Raw genomic sequence first — 26,078 nt, forward strand, 5'->3', positions numbered from 1 at the left:
AGGAGAGGCCTGAAACAACAAACCACCAGGCGAGAAGAGCTGGGGGATCAGGGAGGAGGGTGGGGGTGAGTCACCCAGTAAACTCAGAGACTCTCGTTTTGGCTGAGATGTATTGTACCATACTGTTCAGAACAGTTTGTTAATGGTTTGTTTAACATAATTGAATACAATTATAATAAGTACCATTTAATTATTAGCATCTTTATTATTATTATTATTATATGAGTCACAATAATGTCTGCAGGATTATTACGAGATATCATGTGGGAGTGTACATTTGTGTGTACTGGCGACAGTTAAAGGGCTTCTTTTCCACTTTGTCTTAATGCTTTATTAACATGTCTGTGAGTACACTGAGTAAATGACTGCTGTAATAAGAATCAATTGAAGGAGAAAGGGGCAAAGATGCATTTTTAAGTTGATGTTTTACATTGCCATCTGAGTAAGCACAGAGAGAACTTGGCTCTAAAATAAAACTACCTTTCGGAAATGTGCATTTAACTAATGGAGTTTGCCCTTATCATGAAATTATAACTTGAAGGCTGGATGCTATCGCACATCTAGTTTTGTCTTAGGACTTGAAGTGAATACTTATTGGTTGGAATGACTGATGCAATACTAGGTAGAGACTGATTAGTTATTGTAGAGGTATTGGTCATACTATAAATCTTAATAACAGTAGACCAAGAGGAGTTAAGAGAAAATGTGTCCTAACACTTGTACAATTGTATTAAAAATTCTATTATCAGCATGCAGTGATTTGAGAGAAAATCACACTTCTGCACATAATTTGCGCTCAGTTTACTGGCCCCACTGGTGTGATCAAATGGCTTTGAACAATTATAGAGCTGTTGGCTGTTCTATCTCACCTACTCTATGCACACGTAATGAGCAGCAGCAAAATCTATACCTACACTGCTTAAAGAGTCTAAAGGGGGTCTGACAATGAAGAGATTGTGTGGCTGACAGCATTTGTCCATTGATTCTGCAGACCACAGCTTTAATGCGCATAGCTGCCATACAAACACCACAGAGTTTGTATTATTTAGCAGGTTTAAGTTGATTTTTGTGGATAGAATTCTAGTTTTGGTTGTGTTTTTTTGCATCACTGTTTGTTTGCTGATTATCTGTGAGAAAGCTAGAAAGCTGATGTAGCTTGTGCTAGAAGCTTCTCTGTCAGGAAGGTTAGAACTTACAATAGTGAACAACAATAATCCAGCAACAATCTATAGTATATTTTACAGCAGAATTACTAATAGTTCCACTATTAGTTCACATATTCAGTAGAAAAACATTAGTCTTATTTAGGTTTTATGCTAAAATTAGCATCACTGTTGCGCTAACAGCTCCCATCTGGATTTTTAGCTAAGGTTCCTCCCAGTGTTGCCTATAAGAGACGAAAATACATTAAAACTGGGGTTGAGCCATATGGCGGACTGATGACAGCCCTGAACTGTCCTTGACAGTCTGTGGTTCCTCTCCAACGGCCGGTGTTTAACCCCTACCACCAGCCGTGTGATACAGGCAGTAACGTCAATGAAGACTCACAGCACATTCACTGAATGCAGCAGCACACATTTAGGTGTCTTTTTTTTTTATTTTTTACATATATGTGCAAAATAATGCTTCATTCAAAGCTGGAATAACTGAAAGAGTAGGGCGCAAAATAACCCTACACAACATGTAGGCAAAAATAATGGAATCTGTTTATATACAATTTACAAAATATAATAAAATTTATATAAAAACGTATGTATTCATCTATATTATTAAACAGAGGCTGTGTCCTTAAACAACAGCCGTTAATATGCTCCTTGTTGCTTCCTCGAGGAACATCAAAATTGTCCATTACATTCACTCTTTGCACATTTCTGGAGTCCTTTATTGCAAAACTGTCCATTTACTGAGGTAGAAGTGTCTTTTTTTTTTTGGTCATCCTCTTCATGAAAACCAAGAGCAAATTCGAGCTAAGTCACTCAGCTAAGTGCTCGTTCTGCACTCTGGCAAAGGATCAGTTCTGCTGCTGTCAAATGACTGTTCGTAAACACTGCAGCTTTGCTCCAACGTAGGTTCCTTGGTGAGAAAGTTCTCCTTGTGGTCTGAATCAATGTCCGAGGCAATGTAAGGATTCTCATATGGAGCTATTGGATTATGCGTCCCTGACGGGGGCCCAAAGCCTGCGTAGTGCTCCTGCTGAGGCCTCCAGGGAGCTTTCCCAAAAGTACCTGAACAAGAAAGGGGCAAGGAGAATTCAGACACGAGCACGGACAAAATGTGGAACAGTTTGCAAAACGGATTAATCGAAAGCCTACCCATGAAGTTGTTGCAGGGAGAAAGGCACTCGTGAAGTCGACCATAGTCCTTCGCATCTCCCTCCTCCACAGATGGTCGGCGCTCGCTCTGCTGGTGGGAGGGGCCGGAGTGGAGACTGGCATTGGGGAGCTGCATCAAGACCGTGGAGGAGCAGAGGTCAAAATGCTCTGTGAGCAAATAGTCCCTTCTTTTAGAGCCGGTCAAGCTGCCGCTGTAGGAGTCGACACACACAGGCTTTTGGTCGATGGGACAGCCTGGAAAAAAACCACCCATTAAATTATTTACAGAATTGAACTGAAATTTGGGAACAATGGGAAGGCACTGTTACTTTGTTACTCCACACAATAGAAATGCCAAAAACTGAATTAACTTCACCACTTGGTGTAGTTAATATTCTTTATTGATGATAATAATAATAATAATGATAATGATCAGGGAACATTTGACTAAACCAGCGGTACAGACCTGTGAAGACCTCTGACGGGTCGGTGGAGTACACGTTGTCCCGGCAAAGCAGCGAGCCTATTGGACCTTGATAATGACAGAGCAGAGGGTCGATGGCTGCCTCCATGTCTGCTTCACTTCCCGTATCCAGGTTACAAAGTCCTGTGTGGGCAAGTGAACAGTACAATGTTTAAAAATCTGAAAGTGCAGAGGGATTCAATGTTCGGCCAATGAAACAAGGACAGTTGTTTTACCGTTCATGTCTTTCGGTTGCAGGTAGAAGCCACCGACTGATGGCAGCATGTACTGATGACTGCCACTCTCTGACGGGATGTAGCCATCTTGCCGGTCGGCCAACGTGCCCTGGGATGAGAGGTAGCTGGGAATGTCGGCGGGAAGGTTGGTCTCATCTGAAGCACATGGATGGCACATTAAACCACATACATCATGCTTAGTTAGCAGAACTTCAAAACACAAGACGGGCATCACAAGCTCACCTGTGTTGGTGACGCTGCAGTCCTCGTTCCGTCGCCTGGTGTGGTAGATGATGACCACCCAAACTAGAGAAGTGCCCACCACGCAGCACACCACTGCAATGATGACAATTCCCACCGTGGTCCACCCATCGTCGTCTGATCCTGCAACACCGACCCCTCCGACTCCCACTGCGCCCTGCACACCGGGGTCACAGTTGGGGTTTGATATGACCAACAATCGAACGTTGCCCCTCTCTGTGCCCAGCGCATTGGACATCTCGCAGGTGTATTTCCCTGCGTCTGCCTCTGCGGCGTCAACGATGATGAGGAGCTGGTTAGCGGCTGCGAAAAAGTGGCGCTCGGTCACCACCAAGGGGCTGTCGTCTTTGGTCCAGTTGAGCCTTGGGGGAGGGCTGCCACCAGCGATGCACTGGAGGACGGCGGTCTCTCCTTTGGCCACAGTGCGATCCATGAGGGGTCGCAGGAAGGAGGGTGTTTCTGTTAGAGGGACGGAAGTCACAGAAAATTAAGTAATGCTATTTTTAAGTTGTTTTATGGAATCTTGACTTTCTTTTACAATGGTGACTTTTCTCACCTAAAACTGTCAGCGTGGCATTTGCAGAGATTGCTCCGGCAGTGTTTTGAGCTGTGCAGCTGTAGACGCCGATGTCCTCCGTCTTGACATCCACTATGAAAAAGACGTCGTCCTCCGGCATGACGTGCATGCGGCGTTCCCGGGCAGCGGGAAAATCGGTACCGCCATCTTTCTGCCAGGCAATCTGAGGAGAAGGGTGACCCACAGCGGCACATTCCAATCTGGCTGTTGCCCCGGCCCGGATGCTCAGGTCCATGGGCATCTTGGTAAAGGAAGGCATCACTGGAAATTGGAAAGATAGTTTAAGAATCATTCAAGACTTTTACAAGCACTTAAAGGTTGACAAATGCCACACACAGTTGGTTTCTTGTGTCCCAAACTTACTGTTGACAGTGAGCCTGGCCTTAGTGGAATAGGATGATCCAAAATGGTTGGAGATGACACACTGGTATTTTCCCTCGCTGGAGAACTCCACAGTACGGAGCTGCAGGGTGGTCGTGTACTCCGTCACTTCCGTCTCCCCTCCTGCTCCTCCTTGCACTCGCAGGTGGGCCTGATTGTGGATCTCCACGTCGTTCAAGACCTCGTTGTCCTTCTTCCAAGCGAAAGTCATGGGTGAGTCGCTTGAGCTGGCTGCTGAGCAGACAAACGTCACGTTGGTGCCTTTGAGGGCCGACTGGGTCTCTGGCTGGACGGTGATCTGAGGCTTTGGGAAATCGTCTGTTTCGAAGAAGACAGAGGACATAAACAAACTGCCACGTACACTAAAATATTGTGTAAGAAAATTCTCCCTGCTCGTGTCTACGTCTGCTTTGTTGACACATGAGTTTGATTAATTAGAAAAAGCCTGAATTATTTTCTACTTAGTTAAGTTTTCAGCTTTTCTGATCAGTCATAAAGAACTAAGTAAATTTCCATAACGCTCCCTTCGTGAGGCTCATTGGTTCCTGCAGGAGTCAGGAAGGAAAATACTGAACAATCTGGGTCAGTTTGTTAATGGAAAAAAGGTCTTGGATAAATGTCTGTTTTTGAGGCTTTACAGTGTGTGTGTGTGTGAGCGTGTAAAGGTGTTACACCAAGTGAATGCATCACTCACCGCACACAAACTCATCCTGGCCGACGGCAAACACACTCCTGCCCTTGAGCATCTGTGGGTGGGCGCAGCTGGCATTGATGCAGGGCAGGAAGGTTTGTTCTGCCACCCAGACTGGAAGCCACTTCAGCTGGCAGTCGCACAGCAGGCTGGAGGTGTTCAGGCGCCTGCCAGGAGAGAAGATACCAGAAACGTTTCATTCACACTGCAGTAACATCATCTCAGACAGTTGGTCGGGATTCCTAGCACAGTCCATGTTGATTAGTGTAGCTCCAACGTGGAGAATGAATTAGAGCAAAGGTAAATCGCAACTAGACCAAATATTTTTTTCCTTTTTTGTCAGGCATTAAAATTGCTGCCGGTGAAATCCTTCAGCAAAAATGTATATCTAAGTTTTTTTTAAAGGTTTTACCTATAGAAGCAGGTGACATTGAACAAACTACTCTTGGTGAATTGAATGTATTTTTACTTGCATGCAAATGATTAGATCATTTTGTAGTGAAAAATACATAAAATACAAATGAGAAACACACATTTGCACCAAGAACAGTGATTACTGTGTAAAATTGCAATTTTCATTAAGCAGAAATTGAAACTAAAAAGTATTATACTAAATTATTCTAAGTATACCATCACCTGATTATAGGAATTGTTGTTTTTCATTACCCTAGCCTTTTATATTTATATTAAAATTGCCACTATTTTTTACCATTACACTTTTACAATAGCCCACAATGGACAAAATTCTAACGGCGGGGCTACATAGGTTCTCCAACACATCTTAAAGGGAAAAGAGAGGGGAAAGTAAACCAAAGACTAACTAAAATCCCTGATACTTCCTTGCACATTTGTACAGACACTACATAGTATGTATACATTTTCCCGGGATAATCAGTCAGAATTTTTCAAACAAAGTAAGTTTGTTACTGTAAACTGTCCTTCAGACAATGGAAACTGAACCCATTAACAATGACGTTTGGCGCTGGCTTTCCCAACTACTTTCTTCTATAATGAGTTTCATCTGTGTTCTGTCCCACATCATGAGCACTAAAACACCAAGTTAACCTTGTCCATGAATCGTGATCACACTTACAGCTCCTGCAGGCTCTTCATCTGCGAGAAGGCGTTCGCTTGGACGGACATGATCGCGTTATTACTCAGATCTCTGCGGAGCAAAGAGAAAAAGACGTTCAGGGACTGGGTTAAGATTCTGGTAGAAGTAGACAAGGCTTTTTTCTGCCAACATCAGCCGTACAGAGTGAAGGCTACAAAAAAAACTTCAATGGAGAGAAGAAAAAGAAGGTCTGGGCTCCAGAACAATAAAAGTCTGGGCAGCAGTGTGCTGCGTTAATCAAGAGAGGTTTGCTTTGAGTTCTGGCAACGGCTGGGAAAAAACTCTAATTAGAATCAAATGCAGCTGTTGGACACACACACACACACACACACACACACACACACACACACACACACACACACACACACACGATCCACTCCACTTGCCTTGGTGATCGATATAGTCTGGCACACATGTAAAGATTCTAATGGCAGGAGTTTTTTGTCATGATTCCACATCAAAGCGAAAGGACGGGAGAAGACGGTGTGAGAGCACGGCTCCGACAAACAGCCTCTGTGTCTCGCCGTGATTCACTCTGCTTCGTTTACAGCTCAGACGTTTGGAAACAATCAGTGAAACAAGAGGTTGACTCACAGGTGCTGCAGAGCGTCCAGGCCAGAGAAAGACTTCTTGGTCACTGAGCGGATCTGGTTTCCCTGCAGAAATCTGGGGGATGGGGAAGGAAAAAAAAAACAACAAAAGATCTAATCGTATTCAAACGTCACGTGAGGTCGCAGACCTGATTTGTTAAGTCAAACGCGATAGTGGACGTGAACTCACAGTTTTTGCAGATGGTCCAAAGCAGAGAAAGGCCCGTTCATGTCCTCGATGGTCCAGGAGATTTCATTTTTTTGAAGGTCCCTTTCAGAGAAAACACACACAAAAAATCACACCCGGGAAACAACTACACCTGCAATGATAATAAAAGCTGATGCAGCTTTACGTTTTTTACACAGGGGGAGGGGGGACTTTTAAGACTTTAAAATGATATTATATAAGGCCATGCCTAACAGGAAGTTCCTTCCCAGCCTTTGTGGCACTTTTAAAAGTCTGCAATGGCTAAAATAAAAGGAAAAAAAGCAAAAAGTTTTACAAGAATGTGCTGCCATATAACATGTGTGCTGCACTTTAAATTCTGTGTGTGTGTCTGTGTACGTGTAGCTCAAACTAAGAGCGTCGGCCTTCAGAAGTGATCAATTTTATCGTCAAACTCGTCGACCGTAGCTGCTACAACACAATTTATCCTTCTCTCTGTAGAATCACAAAAAAAAATGCAGTGTCAGATTTAAAAAAGGGCCTTCTTTGATTTTTAGCGTCTCTAATGCCTTAAAAGACTTCATTCCCTACTCTTGCTGTGCCTGGTAATGTCTGACTGTGATTGAGGAAGGGTGTGTGTGTGTGGGGGAGCAGGAGATTTGAAGCCCTGAAGCACTCGGTGTCCACCAAGCTGCACACCTGCCCTACGGTGACCTCAGCGGTGGAGCTCACATGTGCATCCAGTTAAAACAATTCCAACCAGGGGAAAAGTGATGAAGCCTTTCTGTGGGTAAGGGAAGGGGGGTGAATGTGGGTGTATGTGCGAGTGAGTGGGATGGGGGTAGTAGAGGTTCTGTCACAGAGGGTTTTATTTTATTTTTTTATGTATGTGTGGAGAGACCTCAACACATGAATCTATTTTCACATTCCCAAAACAAATTAGGCAGGATATTTCCACTCAGGCGGAGGATTTGTTGGTGAAGGTGGGATTTAAGAGTCGGGGAGAGGACACGCGGGTTTGTAGTCACATTTGATGAAATCTTCAAACAGGCAGTTTTGGGGTCGGCTTTTTAAAGTTATTATTAGGTCATGTAGGCTACATCCATACATCCATCCACACTACTAACTCATTTAAAAAAGGCATACTGTAGATTCTGCTGTGGAAACTTTCAATTTCAGCTTGTTTGAATTACTTAGCTTCTGGTTTAGCATGTGGCTAGTTGTTAGCATGTCATGCGCTATTCGAAGTCTTCCTAGCATCCATGAACTTAAAAATATCCAGTTATTTAAGCTGACAGAGCATTAACAATTGTCCAAAACTACTGCTTCTACTATTATACTCAATAATTCTTTTATTATTTATGGTTATTAGCTTGGGGTGGGAACTGTGGCACGTAACCAGGCCGGCTTTAGTTCCGCTCTGGTCTGATATATGAAGTAGTACATTATCTAGCTGCGTTAGTCCAACTTTGAAAAATTTTAGTCATACATGTTTACGTGTATTTTTTAAGTCCGGATTGAGGTGAACTAACACAATAATTCCTGATTTTTTCCTGATGTCAAGTAAATGTAGAGCTATTTTCATAATCGATTAATCTGTTGATTATTTTCTTGATTAATCAATGAATCGTTTGGTCCATAAAATATCAGAAAACCTTAAAAAATGTTGATTGGTGTTCGTCAAACCTGGAAATTACGTTCTCAAATGTCTTGTTTTGTCCACAAACCAAAATGATTAACTTTGAATGATTTCTTCCTCATCCAGAGCAAAGAAATTAAGAAAATATTCACATTTAAAAATCGTAAATCTTGTTTTAATCATGAAAAAAGCTTAAAACCGATCAAAATAGTTTAAGTAGATTAATTTAGTAATCGATTATTAATCAATTAATCTATGAATTATTTTAGCTCTATGTAAATGTACTGAATGGCACAGTTATCTCATTTCCTAATTAACTGAATAAAGTATCCTCAAGTATGTTTTGTATACATGTATCATCACTTGGCTTTCTATGCTTTTAACATGTACTTAAGGCAGCTGGGGTTTGCTTTATGGCGGCAGCCAAATAGAGTCAGAAAAGTCAGCCGCAGTGCATGTTTCGTGTAAGAAAATGAAAGATTTCTTCTGATATATTGTCAAATAAATAGTATATTTCTGTAAAAAAAAATCCTTCAATCCCCCGATAAAGAGCATTTACCAGGCAAAGTTTGAATATTTCGTATTTCACACAGTGAAGAAGAAACGCTTAGACGTGATTTGTCATCACAAATGAAACGACATCTCTTCAATTAAAGGCATCAACTTACAGCATCTGCAGGTTGGAGAGTCCCCGGAACGCTCCATCTGCGATGAAGCTCACGCGGTTGTTGCCGATGTGGAGCTCATCCAGCAGACTGAGGCCTACAAAGCTGGATTCCTCCAGTCTGGACAGATGGTTGGAGGAGAGGTTGCTGTAGGACAAATACAGACAAAAACAACACCATGAGCTTTGTGGCCAGGAGGCCTGGAGAGCAGCACAGTGGTAAATGAACTACAGAGTTGGACAAGCAGATTCACATTTTTAAATTTATGAATTCAGCAAACCAAAATGTCTGCAAACAAATCCGTCTTTTACTATTTCAAGACGTGAATTGTCCACAATCTGCTTCTCTGATTTAATTCTATGACAACCTTTCTATTTTTAAGTTCGAGGAGCTCACATTTTTGCAACAAAACAGAAATTGTGAAAACTCCTGTGAACAGATGGCTTTTAAAGTAAACTCAGATGAGAGCACATCTGATAGCAGGGCACGTTTCGCAGCCCGACGGGCGGCTTGTTTACGCTCAGGTTCACGTGATAAGAACGAAAGAAACAGGAGGGAAGGAAAAAAGGAACAACAAGCTATCTGCGAAAAACGCTCCAGACAGTGCACACACCGAGCCGACCGCTGCAGTAAACAACAGCCACAACAAAGGGAATTCAATCTGCTTCCAGGATTGTGTGTGTGGGTTTTGATGGGAGGGGAAATCAAGATCGCAGTGTGACGGTTACATAGCTTTGATGGAATTGAAAGAAAATGCAACTAAAAATGGATTTTTTTCCAATCGAAAAAAAAATAAATCAAAAACAATTGTTCCCGGGGTCGTTGTTTTGGCTCAAGCGTCAGCAGAGCAGAAAAGAGGCAAACGGGTGTGTAATAGTTTGGCAGGGCTTTAATGTTGGCACTGACTGGCAGAGCGGAGGAGACACTTTTATGTCTGTGTGTGTGTGTGTGTGTGTGGACGTGGGGCTTGGTGACAGGAGGAAGTAGAGTGTGAGAAAGGGCAGGCGACAGTGCCAGAGAGGAGGTGAGGGTGACACAGAGAAGTGTCGGGAGTTCAGAGTGTGAATAGAAAGTGAGGTGGGAATAACAAGAAGGAAAAATAGAAAGAGGGTGCCGAGGACGGGGGAGGGGAAAAAAAAAAAAGGTGGACTCACAGCTCGCTGAGTTTCTGGCAGAACTCCCAGGCTTCAGGTCGGATCCTGCTGATGGCGTTGTGGCCGAGGTGGAGCTGCTGCAGAGTCAGCAGGCCGTACAGCCAACCCTTACTCACCTCTGTGAGGTTGTTGTAGTCCAGTTGCCTGCAGGCCCACACACACAGAAATGAGACACACTATCCTACATTTAGAGGAGCGGACCTTTGTGCACATAGCTTGTATGTGTCCTTACAGGACTTCCATGTTGCTGAGGCCCCAGAAGGCTCCATCCATCAGGCGAGTGAGGCCGTTTCTCTGCATCTTGAGCGAGCGAAGAGCGTGCAGGCCGTGGAACGTGAGGCCCTCTACCCTGCGAACACGGTTCCTGCTCAGCTCACTGAAACACACACACACACACACACAGCACAGTCAGCGTCGGAGCATGAGCAAGAACAACTCCAATGGAAGAAAGGTGTAGTGAAGTGCAGGAGATGAATAAATTACCCAGATTCCCAGCTTTAGATTGAAGCAGCAAATATGTCGGATTGTATGCAGATGTTTTGGCCGTATTTTAAAGGTTTAAAGGACGAGTGTGTAGGATTTAGTGACATCTGGAGATAGAGTTGCTCCCCATCCAATTCTAAATTAAAACTATGAAACTATGAGAAAGTAAATACACTTTACAACACCCTCATTACAACCAGTGTTTGACTGTACTAACACGGCTAACATATGTTGTATTATAGCTTTATTTTGTAACTTTTGAATTTTATAAAAAAACAAAAATGTCTATTACAACCAAACCACTGACACATTTCTCAGGTAATGCGGAAGAAGCACACAGTAAAGCTTTCTACTTTCTAAACTCAATTGTGTAACCTCTATCGCCCCATTGATGGATTACTCTAAATTCTACATACTGAGCCTTTAAATAGGCACATAAATGTAGTCAGCCAAACCCTGTTGAACGTGATATCGCATTACTGGCTATTAATCGTTTTTGTGCCAAGATGCTGCTGTTATACCATATTAACATAATGTCTTTTCAAGTTGAAAATGTTTCCTAACACAATTAAAATAAACTTACAGATGCTGGAGGTTGGGTAGCTGGAAGATCTTGGCTGGGATGGTGGAGAGGCGGTTGCGGTTGAGTCGGAGGACCTGCAGGCTGCTGGACAGGTTAGTGAAACAGCCCGTCTCCATGGACGAGATCTTATTGTTGTTGAGGAACCTGGGGAAAGGGAAAGGTTTTGATGGAAAGGTGGGTTTTAATTAGGATTAGAATGGTTTTAACAGTTCTCTCACGCTGAAAAGGTGGCTGTTTAATTGCCAATAGGTGGCTCATCTTGTTGATCTAAGAGTCCGATAACATTAGTGAAGCACTAGTGTCACTAATCGCTGACTCAAGTCTTGCATCTGCTCTTTAATGGGATGAAAACAATCGCAAAACATAGCCTTTTGGTGTACGTTGACTAGCATGCTGAAAACATTGGGGTAAATGATTTGGTGAGCCAAATTACACTTCAGTTATTAAGTCATTCATTAAACAGGTAATGACGCAGACAGGTATAAACGGTGGCTAATGAAAACAACATCATTTGTCAATTAATTGCCTAATTACAAACCATTTATTACACCTTACAATGGTAGTCTCATTGAAACATATTGGTGCATCATTTTGCCATCGAAGTATCATTTTTATAAAAGCGTGTTGATGTGTCCTGCACAAATTTAAAGCCACTAAGCGCAGAATATTCCGCGTTCAATCAAACTCTTTCAGATATATCATTAAGCAATTAAAAAGGTGCAAAGGGGTCATGTGCAAACAGAGACATGGACACTCACAGGTTCTTGAGGGGCAGAGCGGGGAAGGAGCTCGCCTTTATGTCCACAATGTTGTTGTAGCTGAGGTCGAGCGTTTCCAGAGCGCGGAAGGGCAGGAGCTGCTCCACAGAGATCCTGGTGATCCTGTTGTTTGCTCTGAAAACACAGACAGCATCGCTCCAATAAATGACAAAAATACTGTGTATTTGACTAGTGGCGCGCTCCGGCTTCGCGTTTCCAGATATGCAAACAGTCGAGTCCCTCAATTAGCCTGTGGTATTAAAAAAAATGACAAACTCTCACGCGCTCCGAAGGCCAAAACTTACCACCCAGCGTGAAGCAGTGTCATAATTTTTATTTATTTTTTCACTGAGGCAGCATGACGATTTCACAGATTGTTAGGCATGATCAATGCTGCTGCTGCTCCTCACACCAAGTCCAAACAATCTTTGGTTTAGAAATGTGTTATTTTGTTTATAAGGTAATTACTAACAAGGTATTTAAAAAAGCAACCTGCCAATTACTTGGCTGATGAATACCATTCCCTCAGTGAAAGCATGCCTCGGCAGAGGCCAGCAATTTCCTGAACTGCACGCCTCCTAAATTGCAGTGCAGGGACTGCTTGGTTATAAACAGAGTTTGTACAGTGCCCTCTTTGTGTATGAGACTCAGCAGTAGAGGGAGAGTGAGAGAAAGAAAGAGGGAGAGAGTGAGAGAGGAGGGGGGGGCAGGAATTCCCTCCAATGCACCAGACTACAGAGCTCGTTTTCAGTATTCAAGCTGATGGTCACCGTCCCCCTCCAGCTACACCTCACTGACCAGAGAGATGTTAGATTTTCTGTTTCATTTTCCTACGAAGCTGAGAAAAAAAAAAGAAGAAAAAGAACCATGGACACTAGTTTTATAAATGGATTAATTTGGGGGGTGATGTTGTGTCATTAATATTTAACTGTTGGACAAGTCAATAGATAAGGTCACCAGCTGTCACTGACACAAGCTGAAACAACAAAAATCCATCATCATGACCTGTCCCAGGATTTGAACCACAAACCTTCGGGTTACAAGCCAAATTCCATTCTTCTTGAATGCAATTTCGTTTAACCTGATACTTCTGGGTTGAATAAACTTCATTAATTTGAGAGTTACTAACAGAAGAATTTTTCCTTATTTCAGTGCATGATTATTCAATGATATTTGGGCTCAGCGCTAAGCAATAATTCAATGACAATAATTATTGTGATGTCATTTTCTTTCATCGCAAATAATAGCAAAGACACTTTGAGCTATAACACACACAGCTGTTTTGCATGAAAGATGTTTTTTTTCCCTGTCCATGAAGAATATTAAATTCACAATGAATTGGTTTCTTTTCAAATTTAACTCAGGAGGAAAACTGTCTTTCATTATCTGGCATTTACTGTGATAATTATCAATATTGACTGATTTAAAAAACATTTTATCACGATAAACCTACTGAATTTTTAAAGCCATAATAGTCGAGTTATTTGAAGTAAGAGTTTGGATTTTAAAGTTATTACGTGACTGTTTTGGACACAAAAACAATGAAAATGCCCCAAACACATTGTCTCAAATGAGGTAATGATTGTGCAACCTTCTGATTCAGGTATAAATTATTGACTCAACGAATAAATTGTCTCTGTAAAAGAGCCTCTTCATCTTCTAACTGTGTTGTAAGCGGATAAAAATGCACATCACATAGGGGAGAAAAAAAACTGTTTTTGAACGCTCTGGATACAGATCAGATAAAATGACCTGTCTATTCACAGCCAGCAACACCTCTGCTCTTAACCACTCTGCGGTTTAGTCTCATCTTGATCTCACATTTGATATTCCCTTCGTCCACCTGAGGCAGATAGACAGCGTGGCACCACACTGCTGTGAAATCAAGATGTCTCACCTATTCAAAAACACTGTGCGGTAACACCCAGAGTCCATTTTCCACATGTACCGACTGTATTTGTTGTACTTGGAGACGGGGCCGTCTATCTATGGAAAGTACGGAGAGTGTTTGGGTAATCTTTGTGACTCACACACACTCGAGACAAGATTCAAAATGATACACAGATCTAAAATGGAAGCCAGCCCTCGGAGTTCTGTGGGATTGTGGGGCAACACTGGAGTAAAACCCGCCAGAGCATGTCTCTGTGCTTGGAGCTTGAGTCAAACTTGGTGCTGTGCCAGGAGCAGACAGTAGGCAGTGGGAGAGGAGGCAGAAGCTACAATATGTGTCAAAGCTCACAATAAAAGCAAGTTAAATTCTGACTTGCTTCCACTTAGCAAACATATTTCCACTTAAAAAGGCTAAAAGTCCTCATGTTTCCACAACTATGTTCATTTTTTTCACCGTCCTGAAAACACGCCACAGTGCCACACTTGTCTCTGGCAACTTAAAACGCCACAAACAGAAAGAAATGACACCGGCCTGTCGTCTTTAATAAAAAGAACGGCACAGACAGTTCTTTTGTTTGGAGATTTGCAGCGGGCTTTCCACACACCACAGCCTCCAGGTCCTGAACAAAAGCACTGCACACCACCTGTATCTCAGTTTTCATGTTCCCCCTGACTGTTCGCTGAGAGAGAGAGAGGGAGAGGGCCGCCCGCTGAGAGAGAGAACCAGTCTTTCCAGTTTCTCTCAGGGAGAAAATTGCAGCAATGGGGAGGGGTGGGTAGTGTGCACTAAGAATGAGGAGCTTGACCCTTAAATTTGTCCAGTGGAGAGGAATTATCAGCCCTCTCAAATATGTTCTAATCATTTTGCAAACTGCTATTTATATATATGTATATGTATATATGTATATATATATATATATATATGTGTTCTGTAGTTCAGCTTCAACTTAATATTGCATTCCCCCTGGTCAGAAAAAAATCCATTTAATCCTGGGGTTTAAATGGATTTATGTATAGTGGCAGTGTTTTAATGGGCAACCACAGACTGTATATTCTTCCAGTTTTTAAAAAAAGAACTGTGTTTTTGAACCGCTAACATTTACCATTTGTCATTGCCATATTAGATTTTGCAACCGGAAAATTCGCCTGCATCACATGCAACCAGGCTCCTATTATATCATCTCTCTTACTCGAAATGTTCACATAATTTACAAATTCATGTCATGTTCTATTGAAGAAGGGCTGTAACTAGCGACGTAGACCATTAGCGCCTCAGGGGTATGTTGATTGATGTTGTAAATCCAGTGAGAATGGTAAGCTAATTTTCCCCACAGACTTCCATTCAAACCTGGTCGCTAACAACCGTAGACATTAGCCTTTAATCTTTTTTTTAGCAAACCTTACTTACCTTACCTTAATTTTTACAACTTGGGACAGTGCTCAATCCAAAAGTGAGCCTTATCCGTAGTCTCAAAACACACAAAAAAACAACAAAAAAAGAGGAGGGAAATTTTGGTGAACGCACAGAACGCCAAGCGTATATATGCATAGTCGGACTATGGATTGAAATATCCAGGTATGTTAGTCCGACTAAGACTAACTTGACCTTAGTCGAACTAACGGGTTTACATGATATTAAGAAAAACAAATTCTTGTCGTAGTCTGACTGAAATTGGACTTTCAACATGCATATAAACACACTGAGTAACTGTAGGTGTCCAAATAGCTAGAAAGTTCCAGAAACCTGGCCTTCATACAGTATAGCCAACTGTTTTCCTTTTCCCTCATTCACTGCAACAGACTACATGTCCACTCATCGGGTATTCCTCTGTCTTTTCACTGCACACAAACAAACCCACCATTGTACACTTTAATTGCATACACTTCAAATTTGTTCATCCAGTTTGCTATCAGATAACATGATTATGGACCCATTACAACTATGGGTGCAGGGCTTTCCTGTTGTTAGTGGAAGTAATAGAGAGGCCAAGCATGTGTCAATAGCAGCCCGAGGCAGTGATAAAATATGCAGTCCTTATTAAACTGAGGCAAGTGGCGGCGAGACGGCGAAGAAAGGCTGCTGAGCCAAAGTGAAAGAAATGGAAACTGCTTTCTTTGCACAGAGAGTCGGTATCGAATAAAAATCAAATAAAGAGAAGTTTCCAACCTCTTCATCTGCATGAGTTTTCAGACATGTTGAAACATCCATGAGCTTGAGAGCATAAAATGTGAGTGTAATAAATGCTGATTGAGCCGTTTTTTTTTTATTACAGGCCTATTACACCAACATGATGAGGGTTTCACACAAGCACGTACATACCAGCTGTTCTCGACCACCATCAAACGGACCACATTTACACGCCGAAAAGTTATGCACTTATGTAAAAAATCCTGGCATCCACTTTTGTTTTGTTTGTTGTTGTTGTTCTCCGCCGAGCAGCGACTTATCCTTTTAATGGGGAAGTTCTTTAAATGGTAAGATGCTTTTTTTAAAAACGGCCATACACATAGTGTGTGTTCGTGCACGCACATGTGTGGTGGTGTGTCCGTGTGTGTGTGTGGTATTTCCTATTGGAAAAAGAAAAGAGTTTTGAGAAGCCATCTGATGACTCCCCCTCTATGCAGTGGCGCCTGTAATAAAAGCCAGGGCTGCGTTTGCAGTTGAGACGCCATATTAAACTGCACATATCTCCCTCAAATGGATGATCATCTTAGCACGTTGATTCCCCAGAGGAGGCATGGATCGTATGCACAACTGAGCTCAGCTTTAAGTGCAATGAACCAATAAAAGTCTCCATAAATTAAGAGTTTTGTGTTCGCCTAAACTACTAAAAGTGTCAAATGCTGGTGTGTCATTTCAGCTTAAAAATGCATTTGCATTCTCTAAACTTTCTTCAAATTTAACTGTAGGGAAGCCAAAGTGTTGTTATGTCACTGCAGCAAGATGAGAGTGTGGCGCTATTTTCCTGTCTAATCACATATTAAGTGGTGGTGGTGGGCTTCCTTCCACATTTCTTTATTCCCACTATTAAAAAAGGGACTGAAGAAGGAAAACAACCGAAAAACAAAGTAGAAAATAACTGTCCAATTAATTAATCAAATGAAAATTGGGGCAAGTTGTAATCAAAACGTGTCATCAACATTGTTAAGCAAAAAAAAGTTAGTATTTGGTCAAAAAAAGTGACATAAACAAATGATCTTGGATTTCCAGGATTTGTGAAAATGATTCTTAAATAAATAAAATCGAAATAAGCGATTAAGCAAAACGAACCTGCAGATAACATCTGCATTTGTTGTTTGCAACTCTAGTTCAATCCCTACTGAACACGTATTTCTTATAAAGATGTCATGAATAATTACTATTACCACTACTGTTTTGGTTTGTGACTCTCATCTCCAGCAAGGTTCCCATTTCCGTAGACATACCAAGAGGTTTACGTCCTTATAAAACCCAATCAGACCTGGAATCTCCAGGTCATTTGTTGAGCCCCTGAACACTGGCAGAGGGATTTAGCAGCGGTGGGCTTTACCCCCTCTATAAATTCCAGGGAAATTGTTCAATTAATTAGGATGATCACGACTTAATTACTACCAGCTGCAGGGTTATTGCCGTTTGTTTTTACTTGGAGCTGCAAGGTCAAAGAAGTCGTCGAGAGCTGCCGCTATGTCTGACTGACTGTTTGAATAAGTGGTATTCGATACCCTGAGGTCTTTTTTTCTCTTTTACTACCCTCCCAGCTCGGAGAAACTGAGGGAGGGAGAGAAATTCTGGAAAAATGTTCCACTGGGGGGAAAAGAAAAAAATCTCACTACGCCGCCTAATATGAAGACAGCAGCCAACACCAGCAGTGTGAGTGAGAACAAGTGTGAAATTCAGTTTCCTCTCCTTCTTTTAGAAATTGCTTTTAGCATATTTATAATTCACTGTGTTCCTAACTTCATCTGCTGACCAATTAATTCTTTTAAGGACAAAAAATATTAAAACTCATAGAATGTTCCCTTCTTTACAAAAATCAATCCCACAATTAGGGATGCATTGTAGAATTAACGTAATATTATACCTACAAGTTTCTTCATTGAAGTCAATAAATTAATATTACATAGTTGTAGAGGGTGCTAGCATAGAAATCAAGGAGGTAACAGCCTCTCTAGCCTAATGTTGTAGTCATTAGTCATATTGGCAGAGCCTGGTGTGTTTGCCAATATACAATAAAACATTTTAAAGCCAATATCTATCGATAATATCTTGCATCCCTGCACACAATCCAGTCCGACGCACGTCATTTTTTTGGATTTGAAAAGTATCATTGTGAATAAAGTTAATGAGTTAGTTAGTTAGTTGAGGATACGGGGAAAAATGAATATGCAAACATGAGTTTGGGCTTCAGGAAGGTTAGTCAACAGCAAATGTGAATTAGCACTAGCTATGAGCAGAAACACTTTTACTCTTGCTAATGCAAACAAATCTTACACATCTGTAAACCCCCTAAAGAATATATGATTTATCTTTAATGAAGATATTTTTCAGGGGCAACAACTATGTCACAACAGTTTAAAGCACAGGTGTAAACAATCTAACTAATGATGGTTGAGGTCCATTAAGTTTCCTGAGTTTGCGTATACATCCTAGTACACCACCCTCCTTACTTGCATGGCTAATGTTTTCAGAAACACCCGTGCGCCTATGTCACCACACCACCTTTAATAGCATAATTCTTCATCAAAAAGAACAGAGAAATGAGCCGAAAACATTCAGTATAAACTCAGGTGTAAAAACTGCCACTGCTATTAGCAGCCAATGTTTGCTAATGCTAGCAACTGTCTGTGTGACGTGACTGAACCACTTTTCTTTTGAATTCGCCTGCTCGAAACAACACCAACAATACCACAGCTATCACAATGGCTGTGGTTCACCATTGCATTTGAATTGTAGTCATTTGCTCTTGATTTATATACACATAATGCCACAGTTAGGACTCCACGCTAACTGTGACTCAGGGATAAATGGTAGCTAATGTTAATTAGCATTGCGATGGGACAAACGATATACCACCTGGTTTGTTTTAACATAACAATAACATAGCTTGGTTCACTAACGTATGACTGTATCAATGCAACCCACTTGCGCCATGTTTAAACTTATTCTGTGACTTCATTCTCTGCTTACTAAAAATTCAACCTGGAGTGCATTAAGGCACAGCTTTTGGCAAACTAAAGTAAACACCATCCTAAAATCAAATAAAGAAATCATGGTTCAGAAAAACACTGGAACTCTTCATTTTATTGCTGCGATTTACTTGGACGGGACACTTAGCAGATGTGAAAGATGAGCATGCGACCTCTTACATGAACAAGGCAGCCATTCACACCAGGTGTTTTTTTTATATATATATACATGGAACAAATAATCCGCAGTGGGATAACTTGCAAGGACAATCCATCCAGTAATGCCGTATCAAGCTGAGGTGTTGACTTGAATAAAGAGGCCACCCTGTCTGTCTGTCCCTGTGATGACACTTGTAGCTGGAGGTGACAGTCGAGCACGAAAAGTGCAAACAAATTGTCAATCAGTGATGGCTGCAGGCCCTGTGGCTGCCTCAGAATGTCGTGTCGGGGCTTGATAGGAGGAATACACCTCATCTCGCCAGGAGAAAGACGCATTCTTCCACAATAACTTCGCGTTGCTTGGTTTTGGAGAGCGCCACAGAAAACAAACAACATTTTTGAGGTTTCACACACTAATATCTGGTGTTGTTCTTGAGGTGCATGTTGCACAACGATATTCCCGGCGAAAGATTTGGGATTAAATATCACAAGTCACATGGAATTCATCAAACCCATAGAACATCTGGCTTCTTTGAAGTTATGGCTTTCGGCGTCTTCAAACGTCTAGGTTTAGCGACAAACAGCCTTGTGTCCAGAATGACCACCATTCCTTTCTTGGTCCCATAAATGACCACACTGGACTATGCAATCCTTCCATTACAGCGACAAGCATACAAACATCAACAAATATGGACTTTTGTCACTTTACATGACATGATTTTTTTTTTTCTTTGCAGCATCACGTCACTGCTTTTAGTTTAAAAATACACCAACGGCAGCAAAAGCCAAAAAAAAAAATAAAATCCCTAACTTTTTCCATTTCTGTGGATGGCATTTGTCTTCTACACATGACCCGTCTGGGGCTTGCTGCCATGTCTCTGACTGCCCCGTCTGGGAACCAGCTCAGCTAAAAGAGTCGCTCTCTAGAGGGAATGACGGGGGAGGAACCACTTCCCAGCTCACTACTTAAACCAGCAATGACAGCCCAGGCAGAGGATTACCATCCAGAGCAGGCACAGACTCTCTCAGGAGAGTCCAGAGAGGTGTTAATCGAAATTAAATAAAGGTTTTACTCACAGAATGAGCGTTGTGATGTTTGAAGCATACGGGCCCAAGTCAGGAATTGCCTCCAGTTCATTGTGGTTCAGCTTTCTGTAAACAATTAGAAAAAGAAATTATAAAAAAAAAGGACAGGACAGTGATGGAATGAGTTTGTTTTTTTTTTTTTTTTTTTTTTGGAAAATCCTGTCATTGCTCTAGAAAGTGCTGAGAACACAGAGCACACTTACACTTCAGTTAAATGTTGTAGTTTGGAAAACAAGCTGCTGTCAAGCACCTGCAATTTGTTATGGCTCAGGTCCCTGTGAAAGGGGAAAAAAAACAAAACAAGCAAAAATAAGGGAAAAGTATACACTATGCACTGTATTTTTTTTTGCAGTCGCTGGAGCCTTCCATTTAGGTTTGCACAGCAAACATAATTACACACAAATTCTCAGTGTTACTTTGCCTTCACACTGTGGATCAAGGAAGTGGATCAAAGAAACACTGCTGTAATTAAACTGCAAGGTTTGGAGAAATGTTGCAAGGCGGATGGTGATGAAATGAAATGGCCTGTTAAATAAAATAAACAGAGATAAGATTTATTAGCTACATGAAAGACAATTTGAGAATAATACTAAATCCAATCTGAGTATTTTTTTGTACTAACTTGAAAAAGTAATGGTTCTAAACATGGTTGATTGTCCTGCTTCTCCTACAGGGTGTGAACTGGGTTTTTTAAACTACATATAACTCCATTATCTACCTCTGAAATAGTATTGCCAGAATATTATTCTTCAATGCCTTCCTGAGAAGCACCAGAGCCGCTCTTTCGGAACTGACTGCATGCAAGTATAATGGGGAAGCAACAGAATAAGTTCCAAAACAAACTGCTTTCACATTCAAGACCAAAAAAGGCTATTTTAGGGTTTGAAGTTAAAGGTCTGGTGTTGGTTTTTCATGACACAACTGTGCCAAAACAGCTCGCTTCATATCCAGGCCTGTGCTGAGAAGCGAGGCCAAAACAGACAAGCTGATAAGTTATTGAGGGCTGGAATTCGTTTGTGTGGAAAGGAGGCTGGAACCTGGCGAGGGAACTCGATAAAAGTGCTGCGGTGGAGATTTCAACTGGCCAAGGCTCCGTCCAGACCTCAAATCTAAAAGTATTAAAGTATGCAAATTTATTATTTTTTTTTTTTACATAGTTGAACGGATCATCTTAGCTCTACTTGTCAGTATTTCACAGCTCAATTAAAGGGACAGTTCAGGTTTGTGAAGAGGTATTGGACACATTATCAACACTGACGTTGAACCAGCGTGGGGCCCGCACAGGAACTGAACAATATAAACTGGTTTTGGCCACTTCATAAAAGCTTCACCTAATAACATCTATGCCTGCTTAAGTCTACAATAACTTGTGAACACTTGCTGCTTTATCTCCCCATTAGAGAGCATATGTTTCGCCGAGAAACTGACATTTGTAAACGGCTCACTCTCTTGCACCAAAGTCCATGAAGAAAATCAACATTTTTAGCTCACAGGGACACGCTGGCCTACTGTTGCTTCACTTTATGAACTTGTATCACTTATTAGGCAACCCTGAACAAAGCATTTCAGAAATGGAAGTGACAAGACAACACATTTGAACTTAATAACAGAGGCAGCAGTGGATTAAACAACTCCTCTGTGCTATCTCTATGGACTCTGGCGCAGGACGAGAGCAGTTTACCAATGTCCAGCCAAAAAAGGCCCGTCTAACAGCAGCAAACTCTCACTTTAAAGGGTTTAAAACAACATTTTTTTTTAAAAAAATCAACGTTATTTTGTACATGAAGATTTGTTTGTTTTGTTTTGCATAGCGTCTGATTAGCTTTGGTCTCTGGCTTCATTTCCATGCCATGTCTGACTCTGGCTCGACCGAACCTGGTTTCGACTTGACTGACGCAGTCCTGACTGCAGCTCACTGGGGGTGAGCCTCTCATTTTTGCTGCCTGTTTTTGAAAATGAGCCCGAAAACTAGCTCAAGGAGTCTGGCGAGCAGAGCCTTGTGCGCCATAAAGTGGTGGAGTTATTGACGCTGCTGTGCACGATCAACGCTGTGGTGCCAGACACTTTTTTTTTTCTTTCTTTACACCCCCCCACCCCCTCCTCCTTACCTCCCTCATCTGGAATCCATCAAGGAGCTCTGGGAAGAGGGGAAGAACCTAACAACTGGTAATGTATTCACAATGCCAGGAAAAGCGAGAGGGACGCCTTTCATATATCTGAAACACCCCTGTCAAAATTTTCTGGGGCCTGTTTTTGTTCTTTGGCGGACGTTTCATGAAACACTCAACCAGAGTTTTACTAACCCTGCTAAAGCTAACCAGCCACTTTATCCTCCTTTTCTTCCCAAGCTTTCTGTGATATTGCTGTTGTTGTTGTTGTTGTAGTTCCAGCACTAGGGGCCATAGGGGAAAGGTATCCTATCATACGCGCTAGATAAACCCTGAGTAGCCCCCGACACTTCCACTTCCCTCACAAAGCGGCGCAAGATAACGCACTGTGCTGCCGCACAGACTTCAGGCTGTGGTGAGAATGTACTCTGCGCCACATTGTTATCAGAGGGTGAAAAGTGAATGAATGACCTTCCTCTTGAGGTTATGAGAGCTGTCAGCAACGCTTTAGATTACGATAACAACGGGACGCGGCAGATTCACAACTGAACTGCACCATTTCTTCCATACATTTCCATTAAAGCGATGGATTCACGTGACCAAAGTGTCGCTTTTGAAAGGAAGAATGTAAAACGGTTGCTTCCTACTCAGAACTCTTAGCTAAAACATACATTTCGGATCGCGAATGAGCCGGGCTCAGATATCAGACAGATGAAAATGTAAACTCCGATGCAATCCAAAAATCAGCATTTTACTCATGTTGTTGGCTCTTTATTTCCTCGTTATGGCTCACACGTGAGTGAAAATGACGGTATCGGACTAATATCGTGCCAACCCTGGTCAAATGGTTTTAAAAAGTCAGAGCAGCTGTCATTAAATTGTATAGTATGTTGCCAATAATGCACATATCGTGTTTAAGTTGAAAGGAGAAGTGGGAGAGCATTTAATCTTGATCCTGTTTCTCCCCCAAACAACTTCCTTGATATTCACGTCTTAATCCGTCTCCTTTGTGTTCTCTCTTCTCTCCCTCCTACTTTCTCCTCCACCCCCACCTTTTTTTTCCCTGCGAGTTTGTTTCAAACTAATCCTACACGCTCCTCCTTAATCAGTACCATCTCTGGCTCCGCAGTTGCTAATTCAGCAGAAATAATGGGGTGCTGGAAAACAAAGAGTCGGGTGGTTTGAGGGGTTTAAGATGTGCTGGAGAGCAACTCGTAAAAATTACCATGCCAGAGTGAAAAGAATTTTTCCCCCATGTGGAACTATTTCTTCTTTCTTTTCCCTTTTTTTTTTTTTTTTTTGAGGGGGGAAGGCTGGCGTTGGATATGAGGGCTGAGGCTGCGACTATTTTCTCTGGCAACGGCAAGTTTCCAGAGCAGCACATTTTAGACAGAGAATGACTAAACTCAACAGTGAAGCAATGGCTTAAACCAGACGCCGAGTGTCAAGCACCACTAGATCCTAACACAAGACAATAAAAATCAAGTGCTCCTGCTTAACGCAGGGCCATAAAACTCCAGTAACAATAATTATCTCGAAAGTAGAACACACCGAAGAACATGCCACTAAAAGTGGTGTTCGGTATGTCGGCTTCTGCTGCCTTTTGGCCAAACTTCAGCTTTAGATGTCGCAACTTGTGGAGTCAACAGACAAGAGTTGTCGAGATTAGGGCTGCACAGTTAATTGCAAAGGAAAGGAAATCACAATTTGACCAAGTGGAACGTCCAAATTCAAAGACACTGCAATTATTTGATTACAATAAAAAGTAAGAAAAAAAGCTGCATTATTGTTAAATATTAGTTTTCTTCTCCATCGACAGATGCAAAAACCCTGCAGCTCGAATTTAAGTGTTCAACGAGGAAACATTCCAGTGTCGCACACAGGCTACTTCTGATTTACACCTTAATGGCTGTGAAGGCCTCCAGGTTGTTGATGTTTAAATCTGGAAACTGAAGCAACACCACAAACACACCACGTCCAACCGGTGCAAATGAAAAGACTGTTAGGACCACACCGTCAAACAAACCATTATGTTAACACCATGGCCGACCCCTTGTTTAACAAAACCACTAACGGTGTTGTAATAACTACTAGAAATACTTGCAGTTTAACTGAATTTCAGCGGATTACCTGCAGAGGGCGTAGGACTGAAACGATGTATGGTTGAAACGCCATTTTAAAATGCAATACATAAATGTTAGAAAGATGCCTTCAAGTGTCGTAGTTAATATTTTGAGGGGTTTTGTTTTGAATCTATAACACATCGATTAGACACTTTGCCTAAATTGTTCAGCCCTCACAGTGGTTCTCAAACGTTTTAAACCAAATATCACCTGAGCAAACATTGAGCTCTCAAAGTAACACAATTAAAATACAGTGGTGTAAAATAGGCCCAGCAAAGTCAACTATGGACTTTTCACAGGAGGCAGATTCATCCTCACATATACTTCAGACACTGAAGTGAAATTAGAGATGGAGAGAGATTATTTTCCACCAGAAGAACCTTGCGGACCACTGGTGGCACACATACCACTGTTTGAGAACCCTGGTTGCAGCACAATGGTCAGTAATTAAAAAAGAAAAGTGGCATTTTTTGGTCTTGGTTAAGTTTAGGTGAAGCAGAGACGCTGCGCAGAGTTTCCTGGCTCATCCAGATGTGCCAAATTCCCCCATTAAATCAAAGCAAAGGCGACCAAGTGTTGTTTTTACTTGAGTAATAATAACACAGGCGTCGCTCTCTGTGTGTGGTTTACAAGCCATTCCCGTTTTCACTACGACAGGAATGTGGATCATCCCATCCGCGCAGAGCGAGGTCAGATCCACTAAAACCCAAGTCTAGTGGATCTGATCCACTGGCAGATGTGTGAGCGCGCGTTCACTTCAATAAATAACAACATTATGCGTGACAGTGATGAACCAGGACTCACAGCTGAACTGTCCACTCCGGGATCGCGTCTGGAATTTGGCCCCTTCTAATCCGGCTGCAGTCCACGAGCTCCCCAAAACACGAGCAGGGAGCGGGACACGTCCGAGTATCAGTGGCACCACATCCACGCTGTGGAGTCCACACAAGCAGGAAAAACACGCAGAACTTTGCAACAACACCGCGGGGCTTCGTGGAGGGACACATTTTCCTCTCCTCTGCCGCACAACAGAGAGAGGGAGAGATCAGCCTGCTTCTAAAGTTGATCCTTCAATCCAAAGAGAGAGAAATCCCAATTCTGTTGCGTCTGGGGGGGAAAAAAAATCACCACAGAAGATCCTTAAATCCGAGTGTTTGTGATGATGGTGGGTGTGAGGTGTGAAAGAAAAGCGTCCTTCTGGAACTCGCCCATTCCCGTGGAGAAACTTTTGTGCCGTGCTCCGCGCGGCTGCTGCTGCTGCTGCTGCTGCTTCTCTTCTTCTTCTTCTTGGGGAAACTTGTGCTGTAGAGGTTCCCCCACAGCAGCGTGAGCACACAGCAGAGGTATGTGGGGGGAGGAGACACTTGCACAGGGGGCGCATGGGAAATGGAGTTCATATTTGTGAACACGCTGTTAGTTCACAGAGTGTTGAATATCACAATTAAGAAATGAATGTGTTGGGTTTGTTAGGGC

The 26,078-nt window shown here is 42.1% G+C and overlaps 1 protein-coding gene across 2 annotated transcripts; it reads right to left on the reverse strand.

Moving 5' to 3' along the window:
- Positions 1 to 1,552: 1,552 nt before the first annotated feature.
- On the reverse strand, positions 1,553 to 25,889 carry lrig3 (leucine-rich repeats and immunoglobulin-like domains 3). 2 transcript variants are annotated; one of them, XM_044022075.1, is made up of 19 exons: positions 25,410 to 25,889; positions 20,578 to 20,649; positions 20,366 to 20,440; positions 12,074 to 12,208; positions 11,316 to 11,459; positions 10,482 to 10,625; positions 10,250 to 10,393; positions 9,099 to 9,242; positions 6,816 to 6,896; positions 6,630 to 6,701; positions 6,015 to 6,086; positions 4,925 to 5,088; positions 4,213 to 4,548; positions 3,829 to 4,110; positions 3,255 to 3,731; positions 3,012 to 3,167; positions 2,779 to 2,919; positions 2,313 to 2,567; positions 1,553 to 2,225 (listed from the first exon to the last, which is right to left on the reverse strand). In XM_044022075.1, exons 1-19 carry the CDS (start codon positions 25,610 to 25,612, stop codon positions 1,981 to 1,983), a joined length of 3,342 nt encoding a protein of 1,113 aa, XP_043878010.1. In that variant the 5' UTR covers positions 25,613 to 25,889; the 3' UTR covers positions 1,553 to 1,980. The 2 variants fall into 2 exon arrangements, with proteins under 2 accessions (XP_043878010.1, XP_043878011.1); XM_044022076.1 differs by lacking the exon at positions 20,578 to 20,649.
- Positions 25,890 to 26,078: the final 189 nt, after the last annotated feature.

This window comes from Solea senegalensis, linkage group LG3 (assembly GCF_019176455.1).
Source record: "Solea senegalensis isolate Sse05_10M linkage group LG3, IFAPA_SoseM_1, whole genome shotgun sequence".
NCBI classification, from domain to species: Eukaryota; Metazoa; Chordata; class Actinopteri; order Pleuronectiformes; family Soleidae; genus Solea; species Solea senegalensis.

What these genes read in the sequence shown, in the direction of transcription:
- lrig3 (XM_044022075.1), bottom strand. Translation starts at nt 25,612, where the DNA reads ATGTGTCCCTCCACGAAGCCCCGCGGTGTTGTTGCAAAGTTCTGCGTG. An exon ending in TTGGACCATCTGCAAAAACT is followed by an intron (nt 6,702 to 6,815) that starts GTGAGTTCACGT and finishes CCCATCCCCCAG; the next exon opens with ATTTCTGCAGGGAAACCAGA. An exon ending in ATGAAGAGCCTGCAGGAGCT is followed by an intron (nt 5,089 to 6,014) that starts GTAAGTGTGATC and finishes CTCTCCTGGCAG; the next exon opens with GCGCCTGAACACCTCCAGCC.